At 33.5% G+C, this 21,393-nt stretch overlaps 1 protein-coding gene across 2 annotated transcripts in view; it reads left to right on the top strand.

The window, feature by feature from the left end:
* LOC113514549 (uncharacterized) overlaps window positions 1–21,393 on the top strand; it is a 39,236-nt gene that overhangs the window by 5,132 nt on the left and 12,711 nt on the right. For both annotated transcript variants that reach the window (XM_026898638.3, XM_026898639.3), the window contains exons 2-4: window positions 13,903–14,038; window positions 15,580–15,688; window positions 17,051–17,672. In XM_026898638.3, the coding sequence (XP_026754439.2) occupies window positions 13,903–14,038; window positions 15,580–15,688; window positions 17,051–17,672 (867 nt within the window). The remainder of the gene's footprint in view (window positions 1–13,902; window positions 14,039–15,579; window positions 15,689–17,050; window positions 17,673–21,393) is intronic.

The following is a 21,393-nucleotide window of genomic DNA, read 5'->3' as shown; positions in this document are numbered from 1 at the left end:
ATTTGTAGTTAAGGGGTGTGTAATTTAGTAATAAGAACATTTAGTTGCTACTGTCACATACTGATGTATGTGACAGATGACAGACACATGGGACTAGAAAAAATGTTATCAGTTCAGTGGTTAATATAATAAAGGAAATGGGTTAAGAAAAATGTATTACAAAAAGGAAGCTTGTTTTAATTTCATTGTCAATGCAACACAAAGGGTATATCAATAATTTAATTGAATAAACATAAGTACAGAAGTGATAATTGTTCAAACAAATTTAAAATGTCTGATAATATTAAAATTGGAACCCAGATCTGAACCCTGTAATACACCATGATATATTTATATATTACCATTTGGGCATATTTTAACTAAAACTAAACCTTTCAAGTTCTACCAGATAAATAGGAATTAAACCACAAATGAAAAGAACAATGACTAGAATGTTTTCAAGATGTACTAGATATTTTGTGTGTGGAACATTAAAAATTCTTTCATTGTTCATAATATTTATTGCTTTGAAAAAAGCAGATTAGCTTAGTAGATTTCTTGCTTGTACAGATGTTTGTATGATATATTCTCAAAGTATGGTATGGGGCTATTAAGCACATTAAAATAGTCATACTTCCTGTATTTCATCATTAAGTCCTATCTAGTGTATAGGGTCAAAGATGATAAAGCAAGATTACTCTGCACAAATTAAGGTAGTATAGTGTTTATGACAACTGTAGATATTAATGACTCAACATTCTCTAACAAAGTAACCTTGCTAGTAACAAAACTGCCCTGCAATATTAATTACTAAAATAAAATCAATCATCTGTGCAATACTAATTATTAAAAAAAAAAATCATGCATGGATCATATTCCATTCCATCATCATAAAATACTCTGATTACATCATGTCTTACCACCATCCCCTTCATTGTTACACGAAGTCGCACAGGCTCATTGCTAACGAGATACCCTATCAGAGCGGTCTTTGCGTTTTTCTCCTATAAAGCTTCGTAGTTAATTCTTGGTGAATTATTTACGATCTATTTTCATTCTCTTGCTAGCATATACTGATAGTTCAAGCGAGGTTTCCATACCATTTTCATCCTATTAAAAAAAACTATTAATATATAAATGCGAAAGTTTGTAGGGATGGTTGGATGGATAGATGGATGTTCGTTACTCTTTCAAAAACTATAGAAGAGATTTCAATGAAAGTTACTACACGGATAGGATATATCCCAACTTCCCAAAGAGGGTTGACGTCAGGCATGCGGCCGGTCGTAAAATATAAGCCAAATCTTTTTGTAATATAGTTAAATATATATTACGCCGACCCCAAATAATAATAGAAAGATAATAATAGTACATAGGATATACTTTATATACTGATTAACGTGGGAAAAGTCGGGAGATACAGCTAGTCTTAAATAATTCGAATATTTATATAGATCAAGAATTCCTAGTCTTGTACTCAGAGTATGAGACTAGACAATCTTGATAAATGAAATATCACCTACTGTTACACTCAGTGGCGTAAACGCTCCCGCACCGGATTTTGTATGGTTCGCGCCATGTTTACTGATTGCATTTTTTGCTTAATTGTAAATTTTATTCTTATTTTATTGTAATGGTCACTATCACAATATGAAATGGTTCAAAGGATTCTGAATATTGTTAAGACAAGTCTTTAGTTTAAATCGCTTATTCCTTACATGATGAAAGGGAGCTAATGTTAATATGCAAATTAATATATTTTATATTTTCTATTTACAATATTTATATATATTATGGTTTTCCCCACACTTTGTTTCATTATTTATTAAGCATTTTTTCCTTAAAATATTTATTGTGATAAGATGTAAACGCTACGTAGGATTTTTGCTGTCAAGTTCATTTGGTGGTACAGTATTGTATGAGTAAAATAATGCGTATGAAATACAGCTGGAGTTAATAAAAATAAAATTGGTTAGGTACTAGCAGTAACCCCGTCTGCTAAAAAAGAAAATTCTCCAAAGGCTGTCAATTGGCTCCATCACAAGATCAAGGAGTTTATAACAAGCAGGGCGATTTGAAAGAAAGCATTGGGGTAAAAATAAAAAATATATATCATGTTACGGTGATTTTTTTTTAATGGATGATGTAACCCCGTCTGCGCTATCGATATACACTGGCGGGGCACCAGTGAGAGATGATAGATGAGGATGAAAAGGCAGGTCAGTTAGCCCATCGTGACTAATTCAACGATAAATTAGTCGCGATGGTTTCCATGGGGAACCGCGTGGTGGTCGATCTGATGTGGTATATTGATAACAATGGGAACTAACCTTCTATTTACTAACAATCCCTCCACCCCATGTTACGGTGGTTGGCCGCATGGAAATAAACACGGTCAGCAACGCTCACGTAACACCCCTAGCGTAGGGGGAAAGGGATTTTTAGTAATGGGATTAGAGGCCTCATTGCTAACAATATACATTATCAGACCGACCTCCACGCTGTTCCCCCTGGAAACCATCTTGATTGTTTTTTTTTATGGATTCATCATTATGAGCTAACTGACCTGCTTTCATTCTCACGTCATCCCTCACTAGTGTCCCGTCAGTCTATAGAAGCGTTAGCGCAGGCCGGGTTACTATTCCATTATTATCCATTAAAAAAAATATAACACTCCTAGCATTGTAGGTAGGTGTCCATAAGCTACAGTTACCATCAGACGAGCTGTATGCTTGTTTTCCACATTCGTTGTATAAAAGAAATCCCCATTGGAAGCGAATATGGAAGGATACCTACATGTATCTGTGACGGAGAACTAGATGAACTATCATGATCAAATATATCGATAGTTTCCGTAACTCGTGGCTGCGGTAGCGATTAAAAGCGGACCAGGCTTCAATTGTAAATGTGTTTCTCTCTCTTTAATAGTAGGGTAAAGCCAGTTATTATTATTTTTTATTGAAGGAAAATTAAGTTAAAGTTTCACTAGGAAAAAACAATTTATATTTTACACATTAGTAGAATATCCACTACTACCAATTATATGATGATACACGTTCTGGTGACAATAACTATTTTCTAGACCACAGGCTTTCTGGATGATAGCTTCATGAACCATCTAAGGTATTATTTACGTCCTCTGAATATTGAGAACAATCGGATCTTGGATGGTTTATGATTAGTGATGTTATTTCCAATGACACAGTACTTTACGAAACCTTTAGCGCGCGAGTCGTAATTCGTACTTGACTACTTATTTTTATTATTACTTTAGATCCTAAAAGCGAATTTGCGCTATCATTTCCCAACAGAGTTGTCAGTTTTCCTTATCACGTTTCCTCATACAGTTTCCTGATCAGGTGCACTAAAATGATCACCTGCGCACATTACCGTGACGCATGCACACGGTCTGATAGAAAAGCTGCGCTCAATTTTATTTATAGCTATTATTTCTCCCGTAGGAACTTTATATTTCCCGGATTCGAATATATCATGATTCATGATGTTTAAAACACACGGGGCGCACATATGTGCAACGTAAGGAAGTCTGCGAGTAGAGAATATTTTTCGGTGATATCCAAAAATTGCCCTAAAATTCTGAACAAAAACGGTTATTACACTTGAATGACCTACATATAAAGTTATGTGTAGTTTATTGCAATTAAAATTAACTAATTAATTTTGGTAAAATATAGATTTGTTTCTAATTTATTTTTAAGTGTCTCAAATGCTGTTTATTGGTGTATATTACGCGATATTTTTGCCAATTTCGAATCAACTTCGATAATTTTTTTTTGTTATAAAGTTTACAACCGTGTTGGCCCCATATTAACTTTGTAATTTTTTTTTATACGATTAATAAAATCATAATTAATTATTCTAAATATTTGAATGTCGAACGCAGAATTGTGTGTATTATATTAAAAAAAAGTAAATAACCATACAGGTGCTATCATTATGTTAGATTTTATTTCAGTTGTCCTGAAATTATTTGCTTAAACATTTAATCACTTCAACAAATAATTAAATTAAAAGAGGCGAAGTAAAACAATGACAATATACAATGTCTTGGCTTGTAAATTTATTTGCGCGATTGTGGTCGCAAATGTTATAGTGGTGCTAATTGTCGTCATCTCCAGTGTTCATTTTCAACTCTCTTGTTATATATTTACTTTCTTTTATGAGTAATGTAATTTTGTATTGGAGATTTAACAGTTTTCTAGAAGACTCCGTAATACGAGTCTCCTACGAATTATATTGAAAATAACAGTGTTATTACAGTTATCATTTTGCGTGGTTTCACAGAGAACTGTGAATTGCATGAATAATTTTTTTAGCAATCATTATGAAGTCCTAAAAATGGCCGTGGAGCAATATGGTAATGTCAGGAACTCAAATGTGGGCCCAGAGTGGTTAGTATACTCTCGGCACTTGCTTTTTATGTTTTTTAATAGAATCAATTACTATCAATCCGTTTTCCATCCAATATGGGTTTTCAATGCTTGATAAATAGAATGGTAACCGCGCCTGTGCTATCTGTAAACGCTGGTAAGGCACCAGTGAAAGATGATAGGTGAGTATAAGTTGAGGTCAGATAAGTGAGAATGAAAGGAAGTCTATAGTGACGATTTTTCTAAATATTAGTCACGATGCTTTCCAGGAGGATTCACGTACAGGTCGACCTGACACATATTACTAGCAATGGCTTTGATAGTCCACGTTACTAACAATTCTTTACTAATGAAATAGTAATAACATCTACTGGGAGGGAAAGGGATTGTTAACAATTGACAACCCCATTATAGCGATATACAATATATTGCTAGTAATGGTAATGTCAGATCGACTTCCACGCGGTCTTATCTGGAAACGATCGTGATTTTCCTTATGGTATTCATCATGATGGGCTAACTTATCTGCTTTCATCCAAATCTATCCCTTTTTGCCGGTACTCTGCACTATACAGCGTATACCGATAGCACAAGGGGCTACATTTACGTTGGCGGACTACCAGTGTGCGATAACAGTCACAGAAGGATGAAGTCAGGTCAGTTGGTTGTCGTATCGTTGTGACGGATTCATCAGGAATTAGCCACGTTTCAGGGGGAATTGCGTGGAGATTGAACTTTGTAGTTTGGTACATCGCCATTGAACTATAGCGGAGGCGTGATTTCCATTCCATTTTTGTCTACATAACACAAAAAAAATATCATATTATTATTAATTTTAATAATGGACTGAATTCAACCACGGCCTTTTTGTTTTTATCTCATTTAAAAAAAAAGAGGATATTTTTATATAAGTTTGTAGAAAGTGGCTTTACTTTCTGTTTTCAAATTAAAGTATATTTTTGCAGCTACGCCGTTATATTGCTTCCCTTTCTTATCTATTTCATTGTATTATGTATATCAAATGATTCACTCCTCGACATACTTTTTGATTTGTTATCTTTTATAACGTTGTCATAACTTTTAATTTGTACTATTAAATTTATATTATATTTAAAAATAATCTTTGAATTTTCATCTCTTCGGTCTGAATGTCCAGAACACAATCCTTAAAATAATGAAGTTCTTAATCCATATTTATTTTTTAATTCAAAATTTTAATGTTTACGAGTATAATGGTGATAGCATGATCAAACAACGCTTGATTGCATCTGTGGTCTAGGCTCCCAAGATCAAATTTGGTCCAAAATTTTTTGAAGTTCATGTGTACTTCTTGCTTCTGAGGGCATGTAAGCCGCGGTAGAGGTCTTTGCAAAAGACGACGTAAAATCTATTAACGCGAGAAGTCATCGCCGTCACACAATGTTTATGGAAAAAATCAACTTATGACAGGATGGAATATCACCTTTTTAGTCATTTGATTCAAGTCTGTGATGACGCTGTCATCAAAATCGATTCATTAATTTGGCTGTGTAATTATCAGACTAATGGACATATTCATTTTTATATTTATATCAACCTAATATTCATTGGAACGGTTACACAACATCTTTTTGTTCATTATTTAAACTTTCGTGTTTGTTATCAGCAATTTTGATATTATATTGCATAATTAAGTATTCTATTATTGTTATTTCAGTTTTTTTTTTCATGATAATAATTTTAATTCATGTAATGAGATGAGATGTAGACTTTCGGTAATTGATAGCACTGAAATGTCTCCCGTGCTTTTTTATGGGTAGACAATGGAAGAGCGGGTATGAGAAGTGAGTATGAAAGCAGGTCAGTTAGCCCATCGTGACAAATTTAACCAGAATTCAACACGACGGTTTCTAGAAGGAATCGTATGGAGATCGATCTGATAAGATATTGTTAGCGATAGGATCGCTAGCTTCCATTATTAATAATCAGTCCCCACTTACCATCTTATAATACTTAGAGGGGAAAGGAATTACTAGTAATAGAGTCTAACAACCCCATTGCTAGCAATATACCCTAACAGGTTGACCTTCACGCGGTTCCCCCTGGAAACCATCTTGGTTAATCCTTATAGAGTTTGTTACGATCACCAATTCTCTCACTGGTGCTCCGTCAGTGTATACAAATAGCGCAAGTGGGGTTACCATTCCATTTTCACCCATTAAAAAACGCGTAGAGTATGGTATGAGTAATGCAGACGTTACCAATATTACGGTATAAGGGGGAAAGGGATTGTTAGTAATGGAGTCAAATAGCTCCATTACTACCAATATACCCTGTCAGGTCGGCGTCCACGTGGTTCCCCCTGGAAACCATCGTGGTTAATTCTTGTGGAATTCGTCACGATGGGCTAACTGACCTGCTTTTATTCTCATCAGTCATCTATCACTGGTTGCCCGCCAGTGTATGCCGATAGCGCAGACGGGGTTACCATACTATTATTACCCATTAAAAAAATATATTACGGTATAATGTGAATGGAACAACGAATGCATTGTGCTACATGTGTCATAGAAATTGTCAACAACAATTAGTTCTTTGAAAACGCGTTTATCATTTAATTAAAAAATCCAGCAATTTGATTGTGTGAGATAAGGAAAATAAATATTTCGCTAGTATGATGGTTGACGTCCGAGTTTTGGTAGATAAAATGAAAGTTTTGTAATTGATGCACTTATATTTTTAAATTTTAAAAGTAGTTTGTACCCTCGAATTCGTCCGTTTTAACGGACTATGTTAATTAACTGGGATAAAAGTAGCCTATGTTTTTTTATGCAACTTAGAATGCCAAACAAGCTGACGGCCCACCTGACGGAAAGTGGTAACCGTCGCTTATAGCCATAAGCAGTAGTACAATAGATATAACAGAGTATACTGTTTCACCCATGATACCCCCCATGCGTTGCCATTCCTGAGGACTCGGGTGTTATTCCTCTGTACCCTGTAATGTTCGTCTCCATCCCAAATTTTGCAGTCTAATCTTTATTTTTTAACCAATAGGGTTGACAAACAAAATCGCTTTCACATTTATAATATTAGAAAAGATGTGGTGATTTGCGCCCTGACCGATAGAATTATATGTATAATCATCATCATCATCATTCACAGCTTGTAGTGTCCCACTGCTGAGCTCAACTGCTTGCACGATTCATGCTTAGTTGGTCACTGGTAAAGGTGTACATATAAGTACATAGTTTAGAAAAAAAAAATTAAATAATCCATCGTTTCTATTTCACCTTTATTTATGACTTTTACAAATTAATTTTATTTTGGATATCATGTAAATCAGTTAAAGGATTCAGTTAAAATTGTACTTTATTTACTTGTGTGTCTATCATACACACTTAGATTATATAAATAGAGTGTCGATAGAAATGCTTCGAGAAAAACGGATCAACTTTTTCATATAATTTTGCGTGATAAATAGTTATGAGTGATTACTTTATAACTTCTATATTTATTTAGTCTTATAAATTCTGCATCTTTTTAATGCGTAAACACTTTTATTTATTTAATATAAATACGTCATGATACATTATATGCATAAGTATATTTGACAATTAGCTGACAAAAATTTACCCGTTTTTGAGGCTCGATGCTCTATCTATATAATCTAAGCATATACATAAGTAATAAAGACATGCAAGTGTAATTTACATAAATATATAAATATATTTTTTTATCAGATTTGACAGTATAAAAAAATCGGACAGGTACAAGTTCGATTTGTCCTATCAGTGTTCCATACTGCATTAATTATAATACCTTACTAATATTATAAATGTGAAAGTGAGTTTGTTTTGTTTCTACTTGATACCTTAACGGCTTAACCAAGGAATATGAAATTTGAAATTATCTAGAAGTACTATTTGGGTTAGAGAAGGACATAGACTACTTTTTATCTTGGTCAATAAACATAAGTTGAACACACGGACGTGGGTAAAAGCTAGTATTTAATAATAGATAATGGATGGTTTTAAAAAATATATTTGTAGTTTTAAACCCTTTTTTAATTTTTGTATACTCACTATAGATCTAAATATTGATCTATATTTAAATCGATATAGTGAAGAAATTTTATAACAATTAATTCAGTCGTCTTTAGGTGTATTACTAATATAAATGTAAAAAAATATAAAGTGTTATTTGTCGTTCAGTATCATTACTGTATGAATACCTATAAACAACGAAAAGGACTAGAATTACGATCTATTAAAAAGTATTTTGAAACTTGATGGCGAATCTACGTGGAGAGGTGGTTAGGATAGATGGGTAGATATCAAAGCACAAATGTTCCGATTTTCAATATGAATACGGGACATTGTAAAATATAATTTTATACAAGCTTATCCTAATGACTTGTATATAACATTGTATTATATATACATACATATATGGTTAATACAATACTTGCCGTGAATCGACAGCTGAATAGAATTTTAAATACAACCTCAGGATATTACATGAATAATTTGACAGAGTTTACTCTTAAGCATTGAATGTAACCACCTACATTCATTAAATAGATCTTTACCATATAAATTCTATTATAAATATCTATGAAATATACAAGAAGATCGTCGTAAATAATAGAAGCAACTGATTTAGATATTGACTAATATAAATGATAAATAATTTTTAACTAAGTTAAACATTGTAGTTAACTCTATCGATTGCCAAAATTAGTGAAGAATAGGTAAAGATATCGTGTAATATACGAGAAAACACAGTTTAACTTCTTCTATTTTTAAGTCATTTGGAAATGTATTTCTCTACCTTTCGTGAATGTCATAGTTTGCCATAACTTATACATATTTTACAAGATTTTTCCTAATAACCTATATCGTGTTCGTAGTGTTCGTAGTCGCCCCTCTATTCTGCCCTACAAAAGGGCACAATAGGACACATTCAGTGCCTCTCCATTCCTCTAGCCCATATACTGGGCAGTAGACACTCCTGTATTTACCCAGAATGCTTGTCCCTTCTGCATTTGATCTCTGTCAAATTTTGAAGTCGAAGCCAAATGCGGGCCATCACATTACAATATATTCCCACCCTAGCGACACAGAGGTGCGGGATTGTTAGTAATGAGGTTCATTAACCCTATTACTGGCATTATGCACTGTCAGGTCGACTTCGACTCGGTTCTCCTGGAAACCATTGTGGGTAATTCTTAATGAATTCGTCACGTGGTATTCCAGCAGAGAATAAGCCACCCTTCTTTCCCATGGATGTCATAAGATGCGACTAAGGGAGGGCGAGGGATGGGCAGCAGCGTCCCTCTTAAAACGTTACAAAGGCCTAATTGCGATTGTTAACCCACCCGCCAAGCGTGACAACTACCGGCAAACCCCCGTAGGGGCAGGTGTATGTTCAGCAGTGGACAGTTAAAAGCTGATATGATGATGATAATGAATTCGTCACGATAGGCTGACTGATTTGTTTTCATTTTCACCTATCACTCTTCACTGGTACCCCGCCAGCGTATACCAATTGTGCAGGCGGATTTACGATTTCATTATCATACATCAGAATCCTACGAACACACCAATATAGACTGTTTTAGGTCACATTGAAATCAAATATTGTTTATGGAGATCTCCTTAAGATTCATGCATGCGACGAGTTATGAAATAATATTACAAATTTACACTACATGGCAACATTTTCTGTGTTAAGCATATCAGAGCGGTTGTTTGTATGCTTTTTACTCTGTCTAGCTCATAAAGACTTAAAACTTGAAAATGTAGTTTGTTAGTCTTCACTTTATGTTTAAGGATAATTGTATCATTTACTCCGAAGTCCACCATTGTTATTAATGGGGTTGAATGATACCATTTCGAGTAATATATTGCATTAGGTTAATTGATTTCAAATTCAAGTTTGATCTCGACGTTGTCTCTTTGGATTCCACCATGTTTTAGTCCTGGTAGAATTCGTTACGACGAACCATCTAACCTGACATTATTGTTTGTCATTATTCACTAACGCTCCGTTAGCATATACCAATACGCAGATGGGTATGGACACTTCATTTTCATTAATTAGAAGTCATCAATAGAAAACATTCACATTGGATATACCGAATTCGCCTTGCCTTAATTCTCATTGTAATTGTACCTTTCGAAATTCAACAATTTCAATTTGTAATACCAAGGTATATTTACAGCTATTATTTAGTGATTACGCTTTATGTAACTTTACAATCGTCAATATAAATAATACTTTATATACTTATGTAAATGTATAAATAAATGATCGCTTAGGTCATTGATTGAACTTAGACCTTCAAAGTCTGTATTTTTTTTCAAAGATCATAATTTCCAAACGTCTTTACACTTTCACGATTTTATTATTCGTGGGGTAATTATTATTTATAAATTATTATTTTAGTATATTTTGGTTTTCATTTTACATTGTCATGCAATATGACAATGTTACATCATCATAACATAAATACTGTTGGAGGATGTGACCTCTGACGATGTACTTTTGTGACTTTGCATGAATGACTTACTTGGTTTTCTCTCGATGTCCCATTATTTTTAATAACTGTTAAACTATTAAAGTATTTATATATATGTTACTCAATTGTATAGTGCGAATCTTTAAGAAGACAGATGGGAATACTGAAAAATTAACATAAGTTGAAGAGACAGGAAACAGTATTGTTACTATTCTTATTATAAAGAGCTTTATGGCAATAGTAACAAGACCTGTCAAAATCTGTTCAATAATTACTGTCTGGTGTACTACGCAGACAGATAAAGAATCATCAGTTCATTGGATTTGTTCTGATTATAATCGCGATTTTGTAAAAATTTGTTTTGAATATTGGGGTTTACGTTATATCTAGGTATCAAGTTTGATTTAAATCGTTCCAGACGTTTAATCGTGATAACGTAACAAACACAGATAAATAAGCAAAGTGATATATTTTATGCAATAGCAAAATAATGCTGTGGAAGTAGTATTAGTATGAAAAGGAAAATATCCATATCTATAATTTTTAATTATGAAAATTTCATCACAACTTTAATTGTTGTATATTCGAAAAAACTATTTATTCATTTCTTTTGCTTTCTTATAAAAAAAAAATCCAGAAAAAGAATCCATTATTGCTCCGTATATTGTATGACCGCCATGCCAAAAACGAATTATTTAAAAAAAAATGTAGCCACTGTCACTCGGGATTGACGATGCCATATATCCAAATTTTTTCAGGCATATAGAAGTTATGGTGGAATAAAAAAAACTCATACAATGAATCCTGAAAATATTACATTTTAGGCATTCAAGTTAAAATGTTTAAACTCTTACTATTAATTTTATCTACATTAGTGTGAATTTTCATGCCAGGTAGCGACCAGGGGTTAACTGAAACAACCAAGTAATAAATGCTAGAGATTATTTGCAACTTTTTTAGACAATCTCTTGCTTTATTCTTTTTAAAAAAACTTTCATGCACATACGCCGAAACTAGACTTTAGACTAAAGAATTAAAAATCACAATGTCGCACCACGGCTCTGAACCTATAAGATTAACCCATTTAATTATTGTTATCGCGACTATTAAAACACAATGATTACTCATAATTGCCCAAATAATTCACTAAATTAGAAATGGTGATATTGTTGGTGTACATGAATGAAACTTGCATGTATTAAATTTTGATGCAATTTTTTTTAATTAGTTTGTGAAAGATCAGGAATCGAAGTCAAAGCTACATAAAGCAAATATGAATATAAATATTGTACTGTCTAAGAGCTGATCTAATGATGGAGTCCGGATATTGTCACAGAATTTCTAGTGTTGATATCATCGAGTCGAATATTAAGAGTCATCAAAAATTAGAACCCATTGAATTTATTGTCATTATATTAATTGATGATAATAAAAAATATATAGATTCAAAACTTTCAATCCAATAATTTTATTAAAAACTTTTAAATAAAATCTATCTATACTCCATGCCATATTTGACAGAGAATATCGTGTGCCAAATACATTATGCTTATATATCCGATATTATATTATATTATATATATCCGAAGTTTATTGTCATAAGATTTAAACATCAAAGCCTTCTCTTACATATATCTTAACTATATATAAAATTCTCGTGTCACGGTGTTTGTTACCAAACTCCTCCGAAACGGCTTTACCGATTTTTATGAAATTTTGTGTGCATATTGGGTAGGTCTGAGAATCGGCCAACATCTATTTTTTATACCCCTCAATGATAAGGGTAATTCACCCCAAAAATTTTTTTTTATTTTTTTGACAAATTTTTCCATTTTTATTTTATTATGATTTAGCAAATACATACAACCAAATTGAAAAATACATACAACCTCAAATTTTCACGCTTTTACGTTCAACCCCTGTTTTTAAATCGCGATTTTTATATGCCGCAATATATATATATATATATATGTATATGGTAAAACAACGTTTGCCGAGTCAGCTAGTATATATATATATATATATATATATATTTTTTTTTTTTTTTTTTTTTTTTTTTTTTATAGAACTTAGAATGGCAAACAAGCTGACGGCCCACCTGATGGAAAGTGGTATCCGTCGCCTATAGACATGAGCAGTACCATGGACATAACAGAGTATACTGTTTCGCCCATGATACCCCCCATGCGTTGCCATTCCTGAGGACTCAGGTGTTATTCCTCTGTACCCAGTAAATTCACGCTTATCCCACCCTTCAAACCGAAACACAGCCATGCAAACACAACTGCTTCACGGTTGAAACACGAATGGGACAGAGGTACCCAAGCAATCGACTTTTGTACAAAGTCTCCCTCTGGTAAAATATATATATATATATATATATATATATATATATATATATATATATATTATTACAAAAAGCAGCAAGAATTATAGCTTTTTTTCCATTGCTTACTAGTTCACAGTCGCTTTCAATGGCGATGCTTACTACCAAGTTATATTATACAATGTTATCATATATTACGTCATGTACTCGACAGTGAATCCAGTTATTTATATATATGAAAATTGTGAATGCTCTATTTCTGCACATGCAGAAATTTTAGAAAATAATAATACGATACTGTGGTAGATGTTGAAATGGTTGGAAGTACTTTAGTTTTTGTGACACTAATATTCCTTTTATTTTTAGAAATTATTATCTATTTCCCATGGCTACGCTCGCGTGTGTATATAATATTTTCTTTGTTAGAATATAATCTATCTATATTTAGTATATATTTTATTAAAATCTGTTTAATACTTTTTGCATCAAGGAGTAGCAATCATCCATCCATATGTTTTCAAAAACTTTGCATTTATAATAGTAGCACGATGAAACTATGTTAATATAAACTAGCAAACAGTGGGAGACAATCTTAAAAAATTAAGATGTTTTTAGTCGTAGCTAGAGCAGTCCAATCTCCTAAAAACAGCATCCGTTCACGAGTATAACATGTTATATTCAACAATGACTATATCGAATTTCAGGCCAATGGAAGACGCTGAGTAAAGACGCGGTGCCCTCACAGAACCTGCCTAAGCTGAACGCTGATGGCACCGTCATGGTCATCAGGAAGAGTCGCACAGTCAAGTACAGGGAGACCAAAAAAGAGGAGGTCCAAAGGTAATTTAACATAGATCATTTGTATTCTACTTGTCTTCAGCTGTAGTAATCTTGGACTTCTATGGTACGTTACAAGCTTTTATTTAGTACAGATATTTTTTATACAACTTAGAATGGCAAACAAGCTGACGGCCCACCTTATGGAAAGTGGTAACTGTCGCCTATAGAAATAAGCAGTATTATGGACATAACAGAGTATACTGTTTCGCCCATGATACCCCCCATGCATTGCCATTCCTGAGGACTCTGGTGTTATTCCTCTGTACCCAGTAAATTCACGCTATATCCCACTCTTCAAACCGAAACACAGCCATGCAAACACAATTGCCAACAATCCAAGCAATCGACTTTTGTATAAAGTCTCCCTCTGGTTTGTTGTTTGTGTCCCTCTAGATTGTTTGAATTTATATATATAAGTATATTATATTGCCCTGCCTTTGCATTTGTACAAATCGTACGTGACTGATAATGCGTATCAAAAACCGTTTGCGACTAATGAAATAGAAAGCTAAAGAAGGAGAAACAGATACAGACAGTGACCTTGAACAATATAATTGTTTAAACTCTTATTATATAGGCATCTTTATAGGCACTATAAAAATAAGTAAATCATATAAACTGAATAAAAATATATTATGTATTTCACTACGCGAACCATGATACGATGTATAACCCTGATGGAACCTAAGGGCGTCGTATTAACCCAGTAGCCACTAATAGATCCCTATTGAACTTTATTGGGCAACTATACGGTATTAATCATAATGATTTTGTAAATATGTTATTCTAATTTTTCCGATGATGAAGACAAGATGATATCGAATTTTTGCTATATTTAGCGTAAATACATTGAGTATGAATACAATAGTTTGATGTTGATATAGTTTGTCAATAGATGATGATGATGAAGATCGAGTCATCCTCAGGATCGATTATCAAGAGTTTGTTTTCGTGTGTTTGTCTTTAACCTGAGATTTTATTTGTATTTGTCTTATGTTAAATCACTTTTAGTGGACTAAATGTGTACTATTTTTATCATATCCGGACCGTAATAGGACCGTGTCAGTCACGAATAGAAAAGAAAAGAACTAAATACTGTTGTATCTGCTGCAACCGTTGTCGGTCCACAGATTCACTGTAAAATGTCACAAAATCACATGTAAAATGTTGTTACTGATGGTTTAGTTATAGTATTTAAAGCGTTTTTTTAACTTGTTAATGATGAAAGGATAATCTCGCCTATGCTATTGGTATACGCTATGATTGATGAATTAACCAAGAATTAATTACAATGGTTTCTAGGAAAAACTGCATAGAGGTTAACCTAACAGAGTATACTGTTAGCAATGGGAACTTCATTATTGATAATCCATTCCCTCCAACATTACTGCGTTGGATAGTGATGGAACGGAATGTTCTTATGGGCGTTGCGTAATCCATACAAAATTCGAAGTATGGTTTCGATTCGGACTTAACGATTTTTGAGGTTCTCAATTTGCTGTAAGAGCCATTGTCAATCAAATACTACTCTCTTATTGCAGTGACAAAGCGGACAAGTGGAATATGCCCGTCAATCACATCCACCGCACGACACCTGTCATCAACATGTCAGAGAGCGCGCTCAACAACACAGAGCCCCTGGACTCCAACGTAAGTTATTTATTTTTACAGGGTTTATAACAGTAGAATGCACATAGTGTGTAAGATTCGCATAATTGATTCGTAATAAGAGTTAGAACATAGAGACAGATAAGTTTAGGCCATCTTGTAATAGGATTAGGGTGTTAGGGTTATTAAAATGGCATATTAAGCTTTCTTCAGAGTCTTTTTGAATGAGATAAAATCAGATGATAATCCTGCCTGCACTTACGGTATACGCTGACGGAGTACCGGTAAGGGTGAATGAAGTTTTTTTTGAGTCATTAATGCCAAATAAAATTGGTGTTGCAGGCTGTAACTGTTTAGCGACGTAAACAGATAGTGCATGTGAGGATTAGGGACGGACAAATACACTAATAAAAAAAATTTGGAGTAGTTAACGCCACGAGCAATCGCTTGTTATTATCCCCCCCCCCCCTCCCCATTGTAGAAAGCGGCAACTGTCGCCAATAAACAACATATACAATCCCGGACATACAGAATATATTGGTATCTTTGGCAACTCCAACACGACGCCGTTAAATACTATAGTATTTACGCCTCATGCATTATAGATTGCACTGTATATATTAATCATAAGACGGAATCAACGCACACATACTACTTCATGATAGGAATAGATAAGATGGTGGTGTTCGACAAAATTCTACCACCAGATAACTATCCCATATCGCTTACTCTTAGATTATAATAAATGCCGACCCCCCTGCCCCCGCTAAAGGAGTGATAACCTTCCCGTTAGTAAAGATAACCTAAGAGATACGGCGAGGGGTTTTCGCATGAAGCCACGGGTAAAAATTAGTCTTAAAAGTACCATACAAAATGAATGACAGCATATTACTAATATTATTATTCGCAATGATAAAAAAATGGTGACAAACAAGCTGGTAAACGATTATCGTCGTCCAGTCCAGGAATTTTTAAAGAATTACCTTGGCCGTGTTGCGTGTAATTTAAAAATAAAAAAAAAATGATATGTACCCCCAGTGCACGCCTTCGGACCACATCATTTAAACAGTTTTATATTATTATTATTATTCTTATAAAAGTGTGTTTTTATAATATATAATAATTACAATCGTTCTTCTTTTAATTAATCATGATATTAATATATTTTGTTTAAGATTGCAAACTAATCTTGGAATGGTGTCATGCATAATAAGTTCCTAAAATTCCCGTTATATATTGTTAAAAAATGAACATAAGATTATATGTTTAGTTAATAAGGGGATATGTTTATATAAGAGTATGTACTAAAATGTTTCATAAATTTGATTCCATGTATCATACCATATGATCATACTAAATAGAGACAAAATCAATTAACTAATTTCAATTATGTCTATGTTACAGCTTGCATACCGTCTACAGACTCTACACGCGATAGCCGACAATGTTACACCACAAAACCAGGGCGTAAAACCGAAAAAACAAGACGCCATCATGCAAACCGAGCCTGTACAGTCCGAGGAAGACGATACCCAACCCAACAACAGCTGCAGTGAGCCATCAGTAGAGTATCCCATCACACAGTACAAAGATCCGGAATATGAAAATCCAAAATCTTACGACGCACCTAAAGATTATACAAAAAATGATGATGACTACATACCACAAACAAACGAGGAGTACAACAAAGAAGCCGAGAAGTATGCACTGGAAAGGAAATCACACAATGGTTACGAGAAACCGGTATTAGATACCGTTTATCAGAAACCATTACCGGAAAACGGATATCAGAAGGATGTATACAATTTCGACAAATACCAGAGGGCTGATTACGCTGGATACCAAAACGGGTATCAGGATAGCGTTGAGATGTTAAGGAATCAACAACACAACTTGCAAATGTTGCAAGAACAGCACCGTATAACGGGAAATGAGAATTTTTTTAACGAGAATCATATAAAACAAGAGATAGACTTGAATGTTGAGGATGACAAATTTATGTACGAACGATCTAAGGACCAATTAGGTGAGTGTATAAGATTTATTATATTATTTGGTAACTTGTTGAAGTAATTCCTGATTAATCCATTAGAAGTCACTGTACTCGAGTGAGTACAGGCATATACTTAAGTGCCAGTTACAGATCGCGTAAAGTTATCGTAGACTACCTTGTTATTTTACTTTATCAATCAACTGTTCAAGTATATTGACAAATATTACGAGGGTAGTGTGATTTTTTTATGATAAAAAGTGTAAGTTGAAGTTGTATCATCGAGACACTGTGGAGGTAAGTTCGTTATTTTAGTTATTTTCTAATAATTACTGTTTATAAGTTGATTTTTTTTCATTTCATTAGTATAAAATATGTATCAAGATAAGTTATAAACAATAATGCAATAATTACTTATAACTGAAATAAAACAAGAGCCATGTAAATGTTGGTGTACTCGGTTGAGTACAGTGACAACATAAGTAAGTAAAATAACTGTTTTTTTTTTTTCAAATTCTTAACAATAAAAAAAAAAGCATTTTAAAACTCGAACGAGCTACAAGAGGCTTGGAGCAGCGATTGAAGCTGTTTTAGAAGAAAGCGATGAGAGTGAATATGACTTGGCGATCATCCCACCTGATCCAAGTGCGGTGACAGATGAGGAGGAAGGCACTGATAAGGATATTGGAACTAATTTGGATATTGGAAATAGTACTAGGAACGTCTTGCGGCATGTCCCATACCGCTAGATGTTCCTAGCACTATTGAGGTATTTACAAACCAAAAGGATAGCGATAGGGAAGACAGCTCGTACGACGATAGTGATGATGAACCGCTGGTGTCAAAAAGAATACGACTAGATTCTACTCGGATCGGGCTCGAGCGAATTCGAAGTGCCAATCTACTTCGAATTCGAACCCGATCTAGCGAAAGTGTTCTCCTACATACTCTTTGCCGGCCAAAAGTACTACTGAAGTCCATGATAGGAAGAGTGCTATTTGTGAACAGCTGAAAGGCCTCAATTCTGTACAAATATTGGAAAAAAATATTGATAATGATATAATTTATATGATTATAGAAAACGGCCAATTATACGTTCATCAACACAATAAACATGAATTTCGACTGGATTCCTCTGATTTAAAAAAGTTCTTAGGCTTAGCACAAAGGATATGAAAAAGAAAGAACGTGCCACTTATGACTACAGGTTTGACAAAAAGGTGAACTTTTGCTGGTAAGGTGGAAAGATAACAGTGTATGTACCATGGCAACGAACTATGATACCATTAAACCGCTAGACAGTCAAGTGATGGTGTCGAATAAAGAAGGAAAAGATGGACATGGTGATGCCACGTTTCTTCTAAACGTACAACAAAAATATGAGAGCGTGGATAAGCTTGACCAGTCTGTTTCATTATATAGAATTGCTGTGAATAAAAAGTGGTGGTGGGTGTTGTTCACTTACGTGTTAAGACGTAGCTAATGCTAATGCCTAGCGATTACATGTGATGCATACCGATGATCCTATGGATCAACTCATGTTTCTTCGTCACATCGCTATTATTCCATATTATTATATTATTTAGGCCAAGGTGATCGAAGAAGATCGCGTCAGGCTGCATTAATAGTCTGCGGTCTTTGTCAAGATGGAGTTGGACACTATCCTACTAAAATTGAAAAAACAGCTGCAGTGTGTCCTTTGACATTCAAGAGTGCGTTGGCAGTATAAAAAGTGCTTAAAAACACTTTGTGTCGAAAAGGCGTGTTTTGAAATATTTCATACATAGAGGTGGTCAGTGTACTCAATTGAGTACACCCCCATAATTTCACGAAAATAACTATATTTGATTTTTTTTTCGTATTTTCAGTTCCTATGCTCTTATTTTAGTATAAAAAAAGAATATTAAAAAAAATTGGTGTTCCTTAAATAGATAAATAAATAAAAAAAGAAACAGTACTTTTTATTTGACTTCTAATTGGTTAAGAAAAGCATGACTGGTTCATCTATCATATGATATCATGAACAGGTGAAAAGTGATGTCGGAAAATAAAATTATTACTATATACCTATGTACTAGTTCTTATTTGCGACTTCGTCTGCTTGGCCGGAATATATACCAGAGAGAGACTTTGTACAAAAGTCGATTGCTTGGGAAGATAAAATTATGTACTATATAACCGTGAACAGTTGTTATTTGCATGGCTGTGTTTCGCTTTGAAGGCCGGAATATATACCAGTGAATATACTGGTATAGAAAGTAACACCTGAGTCCTCAGGAATGGCAACCACTGTGTTTCAACCGTGAAGCAGTTGTGTTTGTTGGCTGTGTTTCATGGTACTGAAGGGTATAGGCGATATAGCGAGAATTTCCTGGTGTGACCGTCAGCTTGTTTGCCATTCTAAGTCGTATATATATATATATATATATATATATATATATATATATATATATATATATATATATATATATATATATATATGACTGAATCAAATTTCAAATGATTAGTTAAGTCATTAAGGTGCCAAGAAATAACAAACAACTTCACTTAACATTTATATTATTAGTAAGAATATTTAATTAATACAGTATGGAAAACTGATAACACAAGTCAAACTTGTCCTGACCCGGTTTTTTCATACTGTCATAAGTGTGGTAAAAAAATCTATTGCATAATTATATAGATAGATAGATACTCTTTATTGTTTCCTCCAAAAGATTACAGTAGTAAACTTATTATAAATATAAATAATTACAAGAAATAATCACAATCAGAAAACAATGGGCGACCCCTTATCACTAAGAGCGATCTCTTTCAACAACCATTGAATGGGGATATATATATATATATATATATATATATATATATATATATATATATATATATATATATATATATACATATATATATATATACATACATATATACACACATACATACATGTATATAAACGCCTACACAAATACATAAAAATATATAAATACTGTTCACGAAAAGTATGCAAGAAATAAGTATGCTAACCAGAAATATAAACATATTAAGAAGATGACAACTTGCTCAAATAAAAGTCCTTAAGTTTTGTTTTAAAACTAACCAGACATTTTATATTTGGTATGGGAACTGGTACAGCATTCCATAGCCATTAGCATTATATATGTATGCAAATCACACATCATCATCATTATATCAGTCATTAATTGTCCATTGCTGAATATAGACTTCCCCCTATTGGGAGGTTTTGCCAGTAGTTGCCACGTTTAGCAGGCGTGTTGGTAAAAGCAGTGAGGTTTTGGTGATCTTATAAGAGGGACGCTGCTGTCCATCTCATGAGCATTAAGCTTAGTTGCTTCTTCACCTTCGGAAAAGAAATTACCTCATGTGCATCATTAGTTATTTATGTAGTAGCCTACATCCTTCGTCTTATATAGTATATGTATACCAAATTCCATACTTAAAAAATATATATATGTATATATATATTTAAAACAAAACCAAAGGTTTCCATTGAAAATAGCAGTCAAGCGACTGCTCATACAATTTATAATCTTCATAATAAAGATTGTGTAAAAAAAACGACTTCAATTGTAGCAAAACGAGTTATTTAGATCTAAAAACTAAACTACTATATCGCTTTTGATAGCATTTCTTTGAAACCAATCTGTAAGTATATCCTTTCAGATAAAAAAGAATTTTCCAAATTGGTTTGTAACTGACGGAATTATGAGGTAACAAACATAAAAAAATACAACCGAATCGA

This window comes from Galleria mellonella, unplaced genomic scaffold (assembly GCF_026898425.1).
Source record: "Galleria mellonella isolate WM207_F2 unplaced genomic scaffold, CSIRO_AGI_GalMel_v1 utg172, whole genome shotgun sequence".
NCBI classification, from domain to species: Eukaryota; Metazoa; Arthropoda; class Insecta; order Lepidoptera; family Pyralidae; genus Galleria; species Galleria mellonella.
The sequence above is the reverse complement of the archived record's forward strand: the minus strand, read 5'-3'. Positions and strand labels throughout refer to the sequence as shown.